The 13,505-nt window shown below is 57.8% G+C and overlaps 1 protein-coding gene across 1 annotated transcript in view; it reads left to right on the top strand.

Moving 5' to 3' along the window:
- The window catches only part of PROM2 (prominin 2), a 17,911-nt gene extending 5,124 nt beyond the window's left edge, over window positions 1-12,787 (top strand). The window contains exons 6-25 of the mRNA XM_025045046.1: window positions 31-94; window positions 346-435; window positions 689-888; window positions 1,197-1,271; window positions 1,909-1,972; window positions 2,188-2,347; window positions 2,676-2,828; window positions 3,656-3,779; window positions 4,277-4,365; window positions 4,487-4,571; window positions 6,494-6,640; window positions 7,100-7,171; window positions 7,885-7,977; window positions 8,095-8,148; window positions 8,438-8,518; window positions 8,718-8,786; window positions 9,448-9,537; window positions 9,782-9,888; window positions 10,152-10,226; window positions 10,438-12,787. Coding sequence (XP_024900814.1) covers window positions 31-94; window positions 346-435; window positions 689-888; window positions 1,197-1,271; window positions 1,909-1,972; window positions 2,188-2,347; window positions 2,676-2,828; window positions 3,656-3,779; window positions 4,277-4,365; window positions 4,487-4,571; window positions 6,494-6,640; window positions 7,100-7,171; window positions 7,885-7,977; window positions 8,095-8,148; window positions 8,438-8,518; window positions 8,718-8,786; window positions 9,448-9,537; window positions 9,782-9,888; window positions 10,152-10,215 — 1,881 coding nt within the window. The 3' untranslated portion in view covers window positions 10,216-10,226; window positions 10,438-12,787. The remainder of the gene's footprint in view (window positions 1-30; window positions 95-345; window positions 436-688; window positions 889-1,196; window positions 1,272-1,908; window positions 1,973-2,187; window positions 2,348-2,675; window positions 2,829-3,655; window positions 3,780-4,276; window positions 4,366-4,486; window positions 4,572-6,493; window positions 6,641-7,099; window positions 7,172-7,884; window positions 7,978-8,094; window positions 8,149-8,437; window positions 8,519-8,717; window positions 8,787-9,447; window positions 9,538-9,781; window positions 9,889-10,151; window positions 10,227-10,437) is intronic.
- Window positions 12,788-13,505: the final 718 nt, after the last annotated feature.

Genomic DNA, 13,505 nt, shown 5'->3' with positions numbered 1-13,505 from the left:
GAAGAGCGGGCCCTCTCTGTCCATGCCCAGGAGCTGCAGGCGGTGGCACAACAGTTCTCTGTCCCCCAGAAGCGTGTCCTGGAGGACCTGGATGGTGAGGATGGCAGCTGACTGGCTGGTGGGCCACCCCAGGGGCCTCTGCCCAGGCCTGCCTTGAGGAGTCCACCCATCCCTCATTCTGGGCTCCCAGGGGTGGGGATTGGGCCCAGCTGGGCAGCCCAGGGGTGGCTCTGCTGTGGGACCCAGGAGCCAGTGCCTACCCTGCAGAGCCCTGTGCTTGACCTGGGGAGGCAGGCTGGACAGGTGGGGAGAGTTCTTGACTGCAGACTGCCCTGTGCCCTCCAGGTGTTGCCACCAGCATTGCGAGCACGATCCACGCCCAGCTCAAGAGCACTGTGTACGAGACATTGGCTTCACTGGGCAGCCTGGGCCAGGGTGAGTGGGACCATCTGGGTGGTATCTCTCGGGGGCAGGTTCCACCCTCACTCAGCCTTGGACCTTTTGTGCTACCTCAGCAAGTCCCAGCCCTACCTTGATTCTAGGGGTGCCCTGGGGCCGTTTCCATCATAACTACAGAGGTTCATGGGGGCAAGTCCCTGTGGATGGGGTAGGGGAGACGTTCTGCCTCCCAAAGCCTCTGAGGGTGCCGGAGGCAGTGGAGACTGCTCAGAGGTGGCGGATGTCTCAGCCCTGCAGGCCTCCGTGGACCACCTCCGAGCCCTGAACACCACCCTGGTGGAGCTGCGGGAGGGGCAGCGGGACCTGGAGCAGGCTGTCCAGGTGCACCGCGAGCGACTCCGTGACCTACTGCAGGAGCCGGGCTGCCAGGGCTGCACAGAGACCCTGAGCCAGGCACATGGCCTGGAGCTGGGAGCTGACTTCAGCCAGGTGCAGGCCGGACCCAGGCCCTTAGAGCGAGGGGGCTGCCCTGCCTGTTGCTTCAGGGGTCCCAGGCAGCTGGTGTTTCCCAGGGCAGACCCCACCCCTCTTCACACACCCAGGGCTAATGAGGGTCTTTCTGGCAGAGAGATACCCACTTTCCCAGGGCATGCACTGTGCCATGAGCAATAACCTGCCAGGGCGGGAAGGCTGTGCTGGTTCCCATTTTGCACACTGAGTGTTCAGCGGTTTCTGACCCCATCTTCCCTCGGGAATCCCTCTCAGGCCTTTGTCATTACTCTGCCCCCAACTTCCAGGTGCCCCATGTGGATGATGTCCTGCACCGGCTGGAGGGTGTCCCGGAGGCCAGCTTCTCCAACATGGTCCAGGAGGTGAGCGCCTGCCTTGGTCCACCTGTCTTCTCTCCCAAGTTAAACCCAATGTGGGTCAAATCAGGGCCTCACCTCTGACACTGCATCTGGGTTGGAATATCAAGGTGCCAGTTCTCAAGTACACACAGTCTGGTAGGGGAGGCAGAAGCAAGAGCTAGGACCCTCATGGGTGGGGGAGCTAGGATAGGGAGGGAGCAGCCTGTGTCCATCAGCACTAGTAACCCAGGGCCTGGAAAATGCCCCAGTTGAGGAAACGGTGAGTCAGCTGTGCTAGGTCGCTGGAGCAGAAGATTCCAGGAGGAAGGAAGTGAACTGAGGCTGCAAGAGGAGGTTGGAACTGGACTTTAGGGAAACAGACTTGGCAGTCCTTTGCAGGATGACTGGGAGAGGTGGGAGGATAGCTGGGAGTCTACTGCAATAGTCTTGGCCAGGTTTTCGAGGAGTTTCATCAAGCTGGGCCCAGAGAGGGGAAAAGAAGCCGGCAACTAAGAGAGCAAAGGGGAGCCGGCTGTTTGCTGACTTCCTGAGCTGGGAGCACTAAGCGGGGTGCCCTCCCTGTCGGCCTGGTGACGTTGGGGTCCCCAAGCTGGGACACCCAGGTGGAGAGCAGGAGGCACAGCTGCCTTTGTTCTGGCAGGAGAACAACACTTTCAATGCTCTCCCGCTCCTGGCTCCCTTGCAGATGGCGGACGTGGTCAAAGGTAACGGCCCACTCAGCCCAGCACCCCCTCCCCACCCCACCAGGAGGCTTGTTGAGCACAGAGAGGGGCTATGGGGACGGTGAAGGCTGTCCTCTTGCCTGGGCCTAGATGGAGAGCGGGTGCTCTCTGTGGGTCCTAGCTGGTCCTCCTGTCCATCCTTCTCCCTGGGCCCCTGGGGCCTTCCTCAGCCCATAAACCCCTGCTGCTTTGGGCAGAGCTGAAGAAGGCAGTGGCCCAGCAGCCTAGAGGGCTGAAGACACTGGCCAAAGCGTTCCCAGACTGGGAGGCAGACTCTCGCTGGAGCCAGGCACTGAAAAAAGTGGAAAACAGTAGCCGCCCCTACCTGAAGGAGGTGCAGAGATACGAGAAATACAGGTGCTTGGCCCATGGGGGTGGGGGTCAGGTAGGCAACCCAGGCTTTCAGCTGCCCTGGCCAATTCCAGCCCCCATCAGCCTCTGGTTGTACTAAGCCTCAGCCTCCTTTAAGCCAAGATCCCTTACTCCTTGGGCCCCTGTGTCCCCACCTTGGCTATCCATCTTTGAGATCTGAGCCTGGGGCCCATAGGAGCAGGGGGGGCTCAGGAAGTGTCTGTACCTACACTTCTAAAGCCCCATCCAGTCTTGGGGTTAGTGCCCCACCCAGCCACTAGGTCCTATGCCAGCCAACCCCTTCCCCGTGACATCCGCAACTTCTCTGTGGCAGGTGGATTGTGGGCTGCATGCTCTGCTCCGTGGTCCTGCTTGTGGTGGTCTGTAACCTGGTAGGCCTCAGCCTGGGCACCTGGGGGCTGTCTGCCCGGGAGGATCCCAGCCCCTCGGAAGCTAAAGGCAGAGCCGGAGCCCGCATCCTCATGATGTAAGAAGGGCTGCGGAGAAGGGCAGGCTCTTCTACCGGGCTGGCAGGTTCTCTCAGCCCACGGACAGCTCCTTGAGCTGCCACAGGGGCAAGTCCTGGGCATCAAGGGAGATGGAGCTCAACTCCTGGCCCTGGCACTGACCTGGTGGGTGTCCCTGGGCAGATTGCTGAGCCATCTGGGCCTCAGTGTCCTCATCTGTGTAAAAGGGTAGGAACGAGAACAGAGAAGCTGGCCGCAGTGATCATCCAGCATGCCCCACTGAGCCCGGATGGAGCCTCAGAACCCTCCCTGACCCAGCGTCCATGCAATACCTCCAATAGGAGGTGGCTCCAGAGGTGGAATCCACTTGCCACCCTGGGACCAGAGGTCTCTGAGGCCGGGGCTGCCACATCCCTGTGCAGGCCAGTTACTGTGTCTGGCCCCTGGCGAAAGGGGCGAGTAGGGACTGAAACCCAGCCCATGTCTTACTCTCAAGTCTCAACCCTGGCACAGGGCCATGTTGCCTCCCGGAGAAGCCACAGACTAGCCACATGGTCCTACTCAGACCCTCTGAGTTGCCGCTCCTGCTGGCAGGTCATAGCTGGCCATGCCATGTGGCCCTGAGCAAAGCAGCTGCCCACCTTCTTCTCTAGGCTTCCAGGGCTCTGGTAACAGGGTGGGGTGAGGGTGGATGAGGTGGGGACAGTTAGCGGTTTTGACTCCTGGCCCAGTGCTGGAGTCCTCCAAGTTTCTCATCCCAAGGGGCTCTGCCCCCTGACCATACTGGCCAGAGTGTGGATGGGGACAGGGGTCTCTCCCACCTCACCTTGCTCCTCTGCCTCCCCAGCGGGGTGTGTCTCAGCTTCCTGGTCGCTGCGCCTCTCATCCTACTGGTCTTCTCCACCTTCCTGGTGGGAGGCAACGTGCAGACACTGCTGTGCCGGAGCTGGGAGAGCGGGGAGCTCTACGAGGTGAGCCTGCCCCGCCGGGACCGCAAGGGCTGGAGGGGTTGCGAGCAGAGCAAGGGACTTAGAAGGAAGTGGGGGCTGGAGGGTCAAGAGGGAGAGAGGGGCAGGGGAATGATGGAGGCAGCCCAGGGAAGCCAGAAGACCATCAGTGGGTGAGGCGCAAGAAAGAGAGCCCATGAGCCCCTAGGGCAATGCCCAGTCCCAGGGCAGGGAACCCCAGAGGCTGCACCCAGACCTGAGCCCTTGTTCTCCTAACCCCGAGTCTGAAAACTGGGGATCTTGGTTTCCAAAAGGTGAGCCCAGACTCTCTGCTGAGACCAGGCTGCCCGCTCCCCGAGATTCACGGGAACGTCCCTGTAGAGAGTGAGGACCCAGGCAGGTTTGAGCTGGAGTCACAGGGGCATGGTCTCTGCTCAGCTAGGGTGACATGGGGCACGGCCCTGGGGCTGGGATGGCTCCAGCCCTCCCCACTCCAGGCCTGTCTCCCTGACCCTCCCCAGTTTGCTGACACCCCAGGAAACTTGCCGCCATCCATGAACTTGTCCCACCTGCTCGGCCTGAAGAACGCCAGCATCTTCCTGGCTTATCAGTGAGTGGGAAGCCTGGGCTCGGGACGGTGCGAGGAGGAGCTGAGGTGTGTGGCCTGTCAGGGTGATGTCAGCACCCACCAGCTGTTCCTTCTCTGTCTCTATGTCCATGTTCCTTCCCAGGCAGTGCAGGAAAGGGGCTGCGCTTTGGAGGGTCCTGCAGCTCAATAACTCCTACGACCTGGAGGCGTACCTGGATATGAGCCAGGTAAGTGGCCTTCCAGAAGGCCGTGGGGCCCCTCCTGCAGAACCCCTCCTCTGGTCTTGGCTCTGTGACAGAACCATTTCCTTGAACCTGAGAAGTCTGCCAGAGCAATTGAGGTATCTCAGGGCCTGGCCCAGGGCCAGGAGGTTTCTGGGGTACGCGGGTAGACGGGTGCATGCCTGGAAGCTATGACCAGCTCTGAGCACTGTGCCCTGAGAAAACCGAACATAGTTAAGGCTGGAACAGGAAAGGCTGGTGACAGTAAGTGAGAGACCAAGTGTGTGTGTGTGTCCCAGACAGGCATTGGTTGGGATGCTGCAGACAGGATGGGGTGACAGTGAAAACGATGGTGACGAAGTTGGGTGCCACTGGGAGAGGGCTCCCACAGGCTTCTTGCTGAGCTCACACAGCCAGTAGGTGGTGGCAGGATTTTGTCCTTTAGCCGCTGAACTTTGGCAGAATGTGGTATATAGAACTGGAGAAATAAGTCCATGCTGGTGAGACAGTTCCAGGACAGAGCTAGTGCATGAGGGGACACACTTGTCGTGCATTCCCTCCTCCCCAAGGTGTGCATTCCCTCCACTCCCCTCTCCATGCCTAAGGCAGGTGGGGGATGGGTGCCTTGACCCCCAAGGCCCCAGGGAGCCCTTCCCAAGCATATTCTGGGACAGCCCCCTATACGCACGCCCCCGAGCACACTGGCTCCTGATTCCGCATCCTTCCCAGAAACCCTTCCACTCCTCTCAAACCCACCACCCATTCTCATCCCATGGGGCAGCATGGCCAAGCAGTCTAGATGTCAGCCCCAACTCCATGCCTTAAATTGTATGACTGAGAACAGTTTGCACAATGCCTTAGCTGCCTCCTCTTCCAGCGTCTAGCCATGTGAGAAGGCCCACAGAGCAGGTGACATGCACGTGCTAGGCCACAGACCCTGCCGTGGGTGAAGGCTGTCCGGGGAGGGCTGCACCAGGGGCCTGGGAGTCATGGCTCTCGTGGAGCGGGGTCCCAGCCCTGGTCCTGGGAGGGAAGAGGTCCAGCTCACAGAAGAGTCTGGATAGATAGGGCTTTGGATTCAGGGAGACTAAGCTGTCCTCTGGAGATGATAAAGAACTGATAAGGCAGAGGTAAGTGTGACAAGTGTGCTTCCCAAGGCACCAGGAGAGCTCTGCCCGCCTTCACACATCTCCGTCCCTGTCCATTACTGATGCCTCTCGGAGAACACAAGGCCTCTGTCCCCCTGGGAAAGGCAAGTGCTGGGTGGGGAGGAGCGGGGCTGTGAAACCTTGGGCAGGCGACTACTCCTCTACGGCTGCTTCTTGTTCGTTAAACTCTGGAGCCAAATGCCACGCCCTTTAAATTTCCTCCAGTGATAGTCGCAAAATGCTGAGCATCACTTTTTAAACTGTGGTCTGTCTTGGAAATGTGATTGTGTCCATTCATGCATTCGTTCATTCATTTTTGCATACAACGCACTTGTCCTGTGCCCACCCTATGTGAGCCTCTGCTCGGGACACCAAGGGTTTGGTTAAGAATGGCAGGCACAGGGCTGCTCTCACGGAGCTAATGACAAAGACAAGCGCACACATAAATTGTGCCACAGTGACAGGCGCTCTGAAGGCCTTGGCACAGGCGATGCGATAAAGATGGGCCAGGGACCTGCTTTATACTAGGTGGGCGGGTGAGCGTCTAGGTTGCTCTCTAGTAGCCAGACAGGTGCTGGAGGATGGCTGGGTCTCGGTGGGGTGGATTGGAGAGGGGGACGAGGGGGAAGCAGAGGCCTGCTGGGGATCTGTCTGGGGCTGGGAGTGTTCAGTGGTGGCCCTGGATACCCAGAAGGCCTGGTGACCGCTTACCAAGTGCAGCAGCTCCAGAGTCCTGGTTCAGTGGCTGGGCATGCCCCCACCCTGTCCTCTCCCTCCCAGTACACAGCCAAGCTAGAGCGGGAGCTGCAGAAGCTGAGAGTGGGAGTGGAGGATCTGGACCTGCTGAGCCCCGCTGGCCGCCGAGACTTGGAGGCCCTGCAGAGCAGTGGACTCGGGAGCATCCACTACCCTGGCTACCTTGCCCAGGTCAGCGGGGCCCTCAGGCCAGACTATGGTGAACGGAGGGGACCACAGAGGAGCTGGGGCAGCCCCTGGCCTTGTTCTGTCTTCCCTCGACTTCCCCACACATCCCTGTGTGGTGTTCCCCAACCATGTGCCCCAGGCCTTTCCTGGTACGCCCCCCAACCTCAAAGGATGGTAGTGAATGAGCCCCCACCCACAGCGTATGTCACTATTCATGGTCCTGAACCCACTGTTGTGGCCAAATACTGGCAGGAAGTTACCTCTTCCTTGGGCTTCACCAGAGGATACCCCATCTTTTCCTTCTATCTGAATGCAGTGTCTGATGTATGTCACGCTTCAGGTCAAACCCATTGTGGCCAATATGTCCCAACAGACTTATCTGGTGTACAGCATTCTTGAAAGTGCTGGGAGTTTGGGGGAGGGGAGCTGAGGTTCACCCCTCATCTCTCCATCTGCCTCCAGATCCAGGAGCCCGTGGTAAAAGCCAACATGGAGAAGCTGGCCCGTGAACTGGAAGGACTGGCTCAGGCCCAAGTAAGAAGGAAGCAGAGACCCCACTGGGCACACAGAAGTCAGGGAGAGAGCTGGCAGTGGGAGAGGTACACTGGGAGGGGGCGGGGGTAAAGGCAAGGGATTGAGGGCCCCTGCCAGTGAGGGCCGGGACCCCCAGCAGGGCTAACTCGGGCTCAGCCACCGATTGGCTGTGTGGCTTTGGGCAAGTCATCAAGCACCTCTGGGCCTCAGTTTCTTCATCTGTAAGGATGGGACAAAGTGACTGGTCTGACGTCACATAGCAGGACAAGCGTTTCCAAGTGTTGATTGCTCATGGGGCCCGCAGGGACAGGTGCCATGAGGACAGCGTGATGGATCAGGTACCGTGACCACTGAGCTCCAGAACCTTAAACTCCACTGGAAAAAATAGCATTTTGGATTTATGGATATTTAGAGTTTAAAAGTCTTTTTCCAGAAGTTTTATGGAGCCCGCCACTTCAGCAGATGCTACTGCTGCTCAGACAGGTTCTATGGCTGACTTGGGGGTGCCTAGCAAACCAGTGGTGGTCCTAGCACTTGGGCGTGGGCCCCCCCAAACTCAGATCAGCCAGAGCTCTAGGAGGCCTCAGTTTTCTGCTTCTGAGCAGGCACTTGTCCATCCCTCAGCATGTCTGGTTGAACAGTTCAGTAAAGGATATGCCAGCAAAGGCTGTCCTATCCCAGGCACAAGCCATTCCATCTCCATGTCCCCTTAGGCCAGTTCTGTGCTGAAGAAGCAGCTGCAGGAGGAGGCCCACGGGCTCAGACACCTCTACCAGGAGAAGGTCCTCCCCCAGCAGAACCTAGTGGTGAGTCTGGAGGCCAGGGGCCCTGCGGCCTGGGGGTAGGGGAGGCAGGAGTGGGAGATAAGAAGAGGCAGGCCCAGAACACTCCCTTCCACTCACCAACCCCATTTCTCCCCCCAGGCCAAGCTCAACATCAGTGTCAGGGCGCTGGCATCCTCAGCACCAAACCTCCAGGTGGCTCCTGGGGATGGGAGGCTCGGGGGAGCAGGTGGCCAATAGAAGGGGGAAGAAGAGGTCCAGCTGGCTTGGGACCTTGCCTACTCTGCCTAGTCCCACTGCAGGGTGGGGTTGGGTGGGAAGAATTGTCGGGGGACGGTGGACAGCAACTTGAGCACCTCTGTCTTTGGCCTCTGCATCCTTAGGGCCAAGCTGAGTCTGTCCTGTGTTATCGTTAGACTGATGACTGAGTGGCTGCTCCCTGACTGAGCAGAACACTGAGTTGAGCCTCTCCCTTTTCCCCCAGCTGGAGACCTCAGGTGTCCTGGACAGGGTCACCCACCTAAAAGGACAGCTGCCTGCATGGGCCACCCGTATCCTAAGGAATGTGAGTGGGAGGTGGGGGGATTACCAAGAGCCGGAGGTGGGTCGTGGGGCTAAGACACCCAGTGCTGGCACCCCAGGCCTTTCCTCCAGCCCTGTCCCCTCACCGGGGCCCCCAGGAAAGCCAGCTCAGCCTGTCCTGGTGGGGCGGGTTGCTGGTTCCTGGGACTCTCACCAGCCCAGGGCTTCCCTCTTTCCTGCAGGAAAGTGAGTGCTTCCTGACCCGGGAGCTGGGCTACTTCTCCCAGTACGTGGCCTGGGTGAAAGAGGAGGTGAGTGGGCACAGACTTTCCTGGCCTTAGAGCCCCTGGCCATCACCTACCCCAGTGCACTAGCCCTGCTCTGCCTCTTCACCCCAGGCCCCCTCAGGGTGCCCCAGGCCTTCAGAATGAAACGCATACCCAGCATCCATGCCTGCTCGCTGGCTGGGCTCTGCCCACTCACCCTCCAGGCAGCCTCTTTCTGAGGCCTGAGTGCATGGGGCTGGCTGTGGCTCCAGATCTTGCTGTCTGCACCCGGCCCCCATGCGTTTCCTCGCTCTAGCCCCTTGCCCAGCCTGTTCAAGGCCAACCCAGAGCTTGACCCTACTGCCTCCTGCAGGCCCCAGCCTCTGCAAGCTGGCCGGACACCACACTAGGCCGGCTTAACCCTGAGTATGTGTGTGCATGTGTGTGTAAGTATGTACATGCACACACATGTGTGGCTGAAAGCACAGCCAGCACACAGTAGGGGCTTAATACCGCCTGGTGCTTGGAATGGAAAGGGTGGGAGCTGAGCCTGTGTCAGGTGTCCCCATGTCTCTATGTTCCTACATCCATGTGTCTGTGTACAGCTGTGTCCCTGAGCTTGTCTGTGTCCCTGTCAACCTTTGTCTCTGACTATGGGGTATGCCCCTGTGCACCTGGGTGGACCTACCTCATGTTGATGCCACAGGTGACTCAGCGCATCGCCACCTGCCAGCCCCTCTCAGGAGCCCTGGACAATGGCCGTGTGATCCTGTGTGATGTAATGGCTGATCCCTGGGTGAGTGCCCCAGCCCATCCCAGCTCATCAGGGCCCATATGAAAGGGGTGCGTGAGTCGGGCATGGGATGAGGGGTGGTGGGGCAGGACCCCTGCCCCCAGGCCCACTCCCCAGCCCTTCCTCTAAGCTCTAAGAACACTTGCCCACACCCCTTACTGAGTCAGCGAGAGGATGGGGGTGCAGAACAGGTAGGAAGAAAGTGCTGCTCAGACCCAGCGAGCTAACCCCACGTCCCCTGCTCCAGAACGCCTTCTGGTTCTGCCTGGCATGGTGTACCTTCTTCCTGCTCCCCAGTGTCGTCTTTGCTGTCAAGACCTCCAAATACTTCCACCCCATCTGGAAACGCCTCAGGTGAGGGGAATGCCAGGACCATGAGGCAGCAGGCGTAGGAAGCAGGTCTTTAGGCCCCAGGCTGGCCCTAGGTTCTCCTGAGAGCCTCTGGCCAGGGGTTGTGCCAGTGGGGGGAGGAGCACGCAGGCTGAGGCATCCTTGCTGCAGTATGTCCACCTCTGGAAAGTTTCTCAGGACCCCGCCCCGCAAGCTTCTGAGGTGGGAAAATAGTAGCTCCAGGCCAGGGTCTGTGCCACGGTTGCTCACTCCCCATGACACCACAGCTTCAGCAGCTCTGAAGAGACTCAACTCTTCCACATTCCCCGGGTCACCTCCCTGAAGCTGTAGGACCCTCAAGGGTGAGTTCTCCCCTTTAATTTCTGGGTGTCAGGAGGTGGGAGTCTGGGGGGAGGAGGGATGGGGCTGGGATCTGGAGTTTCTGGGGCCCAGGAGGGCAGAAAGCTTCTGAGACTTATGGGGTCTGGGTGTCAGGTCTGGCCCATCAGCAGCAGACCAACAGCTCTGCTCTGCCTCTCCGCCCCCTCCTGTCTCTTTCTGAATCTGAAACAGGGTTTCTGGCAAGAGGTGCTGCCCGGGCTGGCCGCCTTCCCCTTTGACCTGGCCTGGACCAGAGGACTTCTGTCCCTCCTGCCCCCAGGCTGCTTTCCAGGCCTTGACTGTCCCCCAGTTTCCACTTCCTGCCCCATCTTGCCTGTTCCCTTCCTACCCTGTCTGCTCACAACTCCTTCATTTATTCTCAAAAACACCCTGCAGTGCCGCTGAGCCGAGCCAGCAGGTGCTTCAGGTGTCCATCCCTTTTCCTCCTCGCTCTAACATGTCAGCACCAGGAAGACCCTGCTCTCCACCTGTTGGAACCCCCCTCAGCCCCTCGGGTGGGACAGAGGCCCTGTCCCCACTCTGTCACCACCTGCCCCTACCCCTGCTGTGCCCCCACTCTCCTTGCCCCTTATTCTCATCTGCCCTCCCCACTTGCCCCAGCTTCATTGTGTCCTTGCCCCAGGCCTTACATTGTCCCCCCAGGAAATCTCTTTCCTCTTTGTCCTTCTTTTACCTTATCCCACTACCTTGCTGGCCCCTAGGGACCTCTCCTGCCTGACCAAACTAATCAGGTAAAGCCACAAAGCAGTCAAGGGGCCACCAGGGCCGGGGCCTTGGCTGACTGCCTCATGGCCTCTGAGCCTATTACTGCCTGGCCTAGATTTCCTGGCCTCCAAGCCTGTCTGAAGGCTGAGCCCCCTGCCTGCACCCTAGGTTGGAAATAGCGCTGCTGCCCCTCATCCTCTCTGAGTACTGGCTTTCCGGGAAGGAACCTGGGACTTAGGCCTCCCCTCAGTTCCCCAGAACGTAGCCCCACCTAGCTTCCCCAGGAGGGACCTGGTGGCTACAACAGGATTTTGCACTGTGGCCCTGACTCTTCTCCTGTGCATGGGGCCTGGGTTGTCCCTGCTCCGCCCCTGTGCCCTCTCTGCACGTTGGACCCTGCATTCCAGAAAGGGGAAAGGAGGAGGAGCAAGAAGGGATGGACAGACCCCTCAAGCTATGAAAGCACTCACTTCCTAGGCTTTGTCCCTGGGTCCTGTGTGCAGGTGAGTGACAGGTATTTGTTGTGGGGGAGAGGCTGAGGCCGCCTCTGGCCACAGGCATCAGGGGTTTCCCCAGCAACCAGCAGATAAGAGGGGCCGCTCCTGGAGCAGACAGACCTGGGTCTGTGTCCCCTCTACTGCTGGTTAGTGTGGGCACCTGGAACTTGTCATGTGGGGCCCCTAGGCCTCAGTTTCTCCATTTATAAAATGGGGAGAAGAGTCATAGCCTCCTCACAAGACTGTGAAAAATGTAACAATACCTAGAAAGCTCATGGCAGGGGCCTGGCATAAAACACATGCTCAAATGCTGCTGCTTTTTGCTGTGACTGCATTGGGCCAGAGGCAGAGCTGGATCTGGGCAGAAACAGGGAAAAGAGAGAGGGGCCCCGTGCCAGGGAGCCTTAAGATGTGGTCTGCTGAGTTCAGGAGTGTCTGTTTAATTACGTCTTACAAACCAGCCACAAATTTGTTACCAGGAATTAGGATGGTACGTACATGATGTCGCGTCCCTGTTGCAAGCACTCTCTCACACGAGCATCCCTGAATGTACTACAATCCCCTCTTTTTGGCTTTTCTCCGAGATTTCTTCTCGTTTCTCATCTGTTTGCCCTGTGCAGATAAGCTGTAGTGCCCTGCATTTTAAGAATGAAATTGATGGGATGAAAAAACAAAAAAGAAATGATTAAAAAATCATTTCCAGTTCTCTATCAAAATTGTCTATCTTTGATACAGCTCAGCACACTCGGCACAGTTATTTTAAAGTTCAGTAACTCCCTGATACAGAGCTCCCAAGAGTTTTTCTGTCTGTTGTTCCTCTTGGTTTTCGTCCATTTCATCCTGTCTCCTCGCATACTTAGTGTGTTTGATTGAGCACTACACATTATATCTAACACCTATAGAAATAATTTGAGGTGTAGATTGAAGTTATTTTTCCCGATGAGCATTATGTTTACATCTGGCAGGTGGGGGCTTGGGGTCTAGCTTCTGTCTCCTTTCTGGGCCCGAGATGGTTTGCAGTCCCTTGGAGGGCTGATCTGCTTCCAGTCCTTTCGTGTTCTGGGGGCAAAGCTCTCTGGGATTCCTCCCCCAAACATGAAAATCTTGCCAGCACCCCTCCTCTTCTTGATGGGCCTAGTTTTTACCTCCTTAGTCCCAGAGGCCGGGAACAACTCTGCTCAGCAGCTTGCAGTATCTTCTGGGACCGGCAGGGACCATGGAGAGAAAGTGGCCCCGGGTGCCAGGCACACATCTCTGGGTTCTTTCCTTTCCCCAGTCTTGGCCCTGCGAGTCCTCGCTGCCTTGTTTGCTCCCCAACACCCCCAATCAGACTTTAAACTAAATAAATAAATAATAAATAAATATTTTTTGAGCAGCTTTTAAGTTGCCCTCGGCTGGGGATCGAGGCCAGGTGACCTAGTCCACCATGCTCGGAAGGTGTAGTCCTGAAAATTAACCCGACTTCCCCTGTGAAGTAGGAGAAGGCTGCCTCTCTTTGAGCTCTTTGAAACCCTGGTCCAGCCAGTAGGACACTGACTTTTCCAGAGAGCTTAGTTTGGAGAGTGTGGCTGTAAGCTCTGGTTACCTGGCAATGGGTGGGGGTAGCACTTGGCAGGTGACAGAGAGATAGAAATAACCACAGAGAAAAATATACTACATATTTCCCTGATTTTAAAATACTGGAATCCTAAAATGCGAATCCAGCTTTAAGTGTGAAACAAAGCCCCTTGGCCACCGTGTCATCTGTTACCCAAATTCCCTGAAAGGGATGGGGACCATCCTTGTCTCGCATTATAAAAACAAAGCTCTGAGAAGCCACGAGGCTGGTTCAAGGTCAAAGCCCAGCCCAGGTTCGGATTCAGAGCCCCTGGTCCTGGTGGCCCTAGAGGTTCCTTCCTAGGCATGCTGACAGTCCCCCTTCCCTGTGAGTGTGTGGGAGGGAGGCCCTGTCTCCAAGGAGATTTGCTATATGTCCTTGTTGTCCCTGTGGCAGGAGGGATGACAGATTGGAGGCTCTGGGAGTTCTGCCAGATGCTC

The sequence above is a fragment of the Pteropus alecto genome, unplaced genomic scaffold, assembly GCF_000325575.1.
Source record: "Pteropus alecto unplaced genomic scaffold, ASM32557v1 scaffold223, whole genome shotgun sequence".
NCBI classification, from domain to species: domain Eukaryota; kingdom Metazoa; phylum Chordata; class Mammalia; order Chiroptera; family Pteropodidae; genus Pteropus; species Pteropus alecto.
Note: the sequence above shows the minus strand (reverse complement) of the source record. Positions and strands in the feature narration are given on the sequence as shown.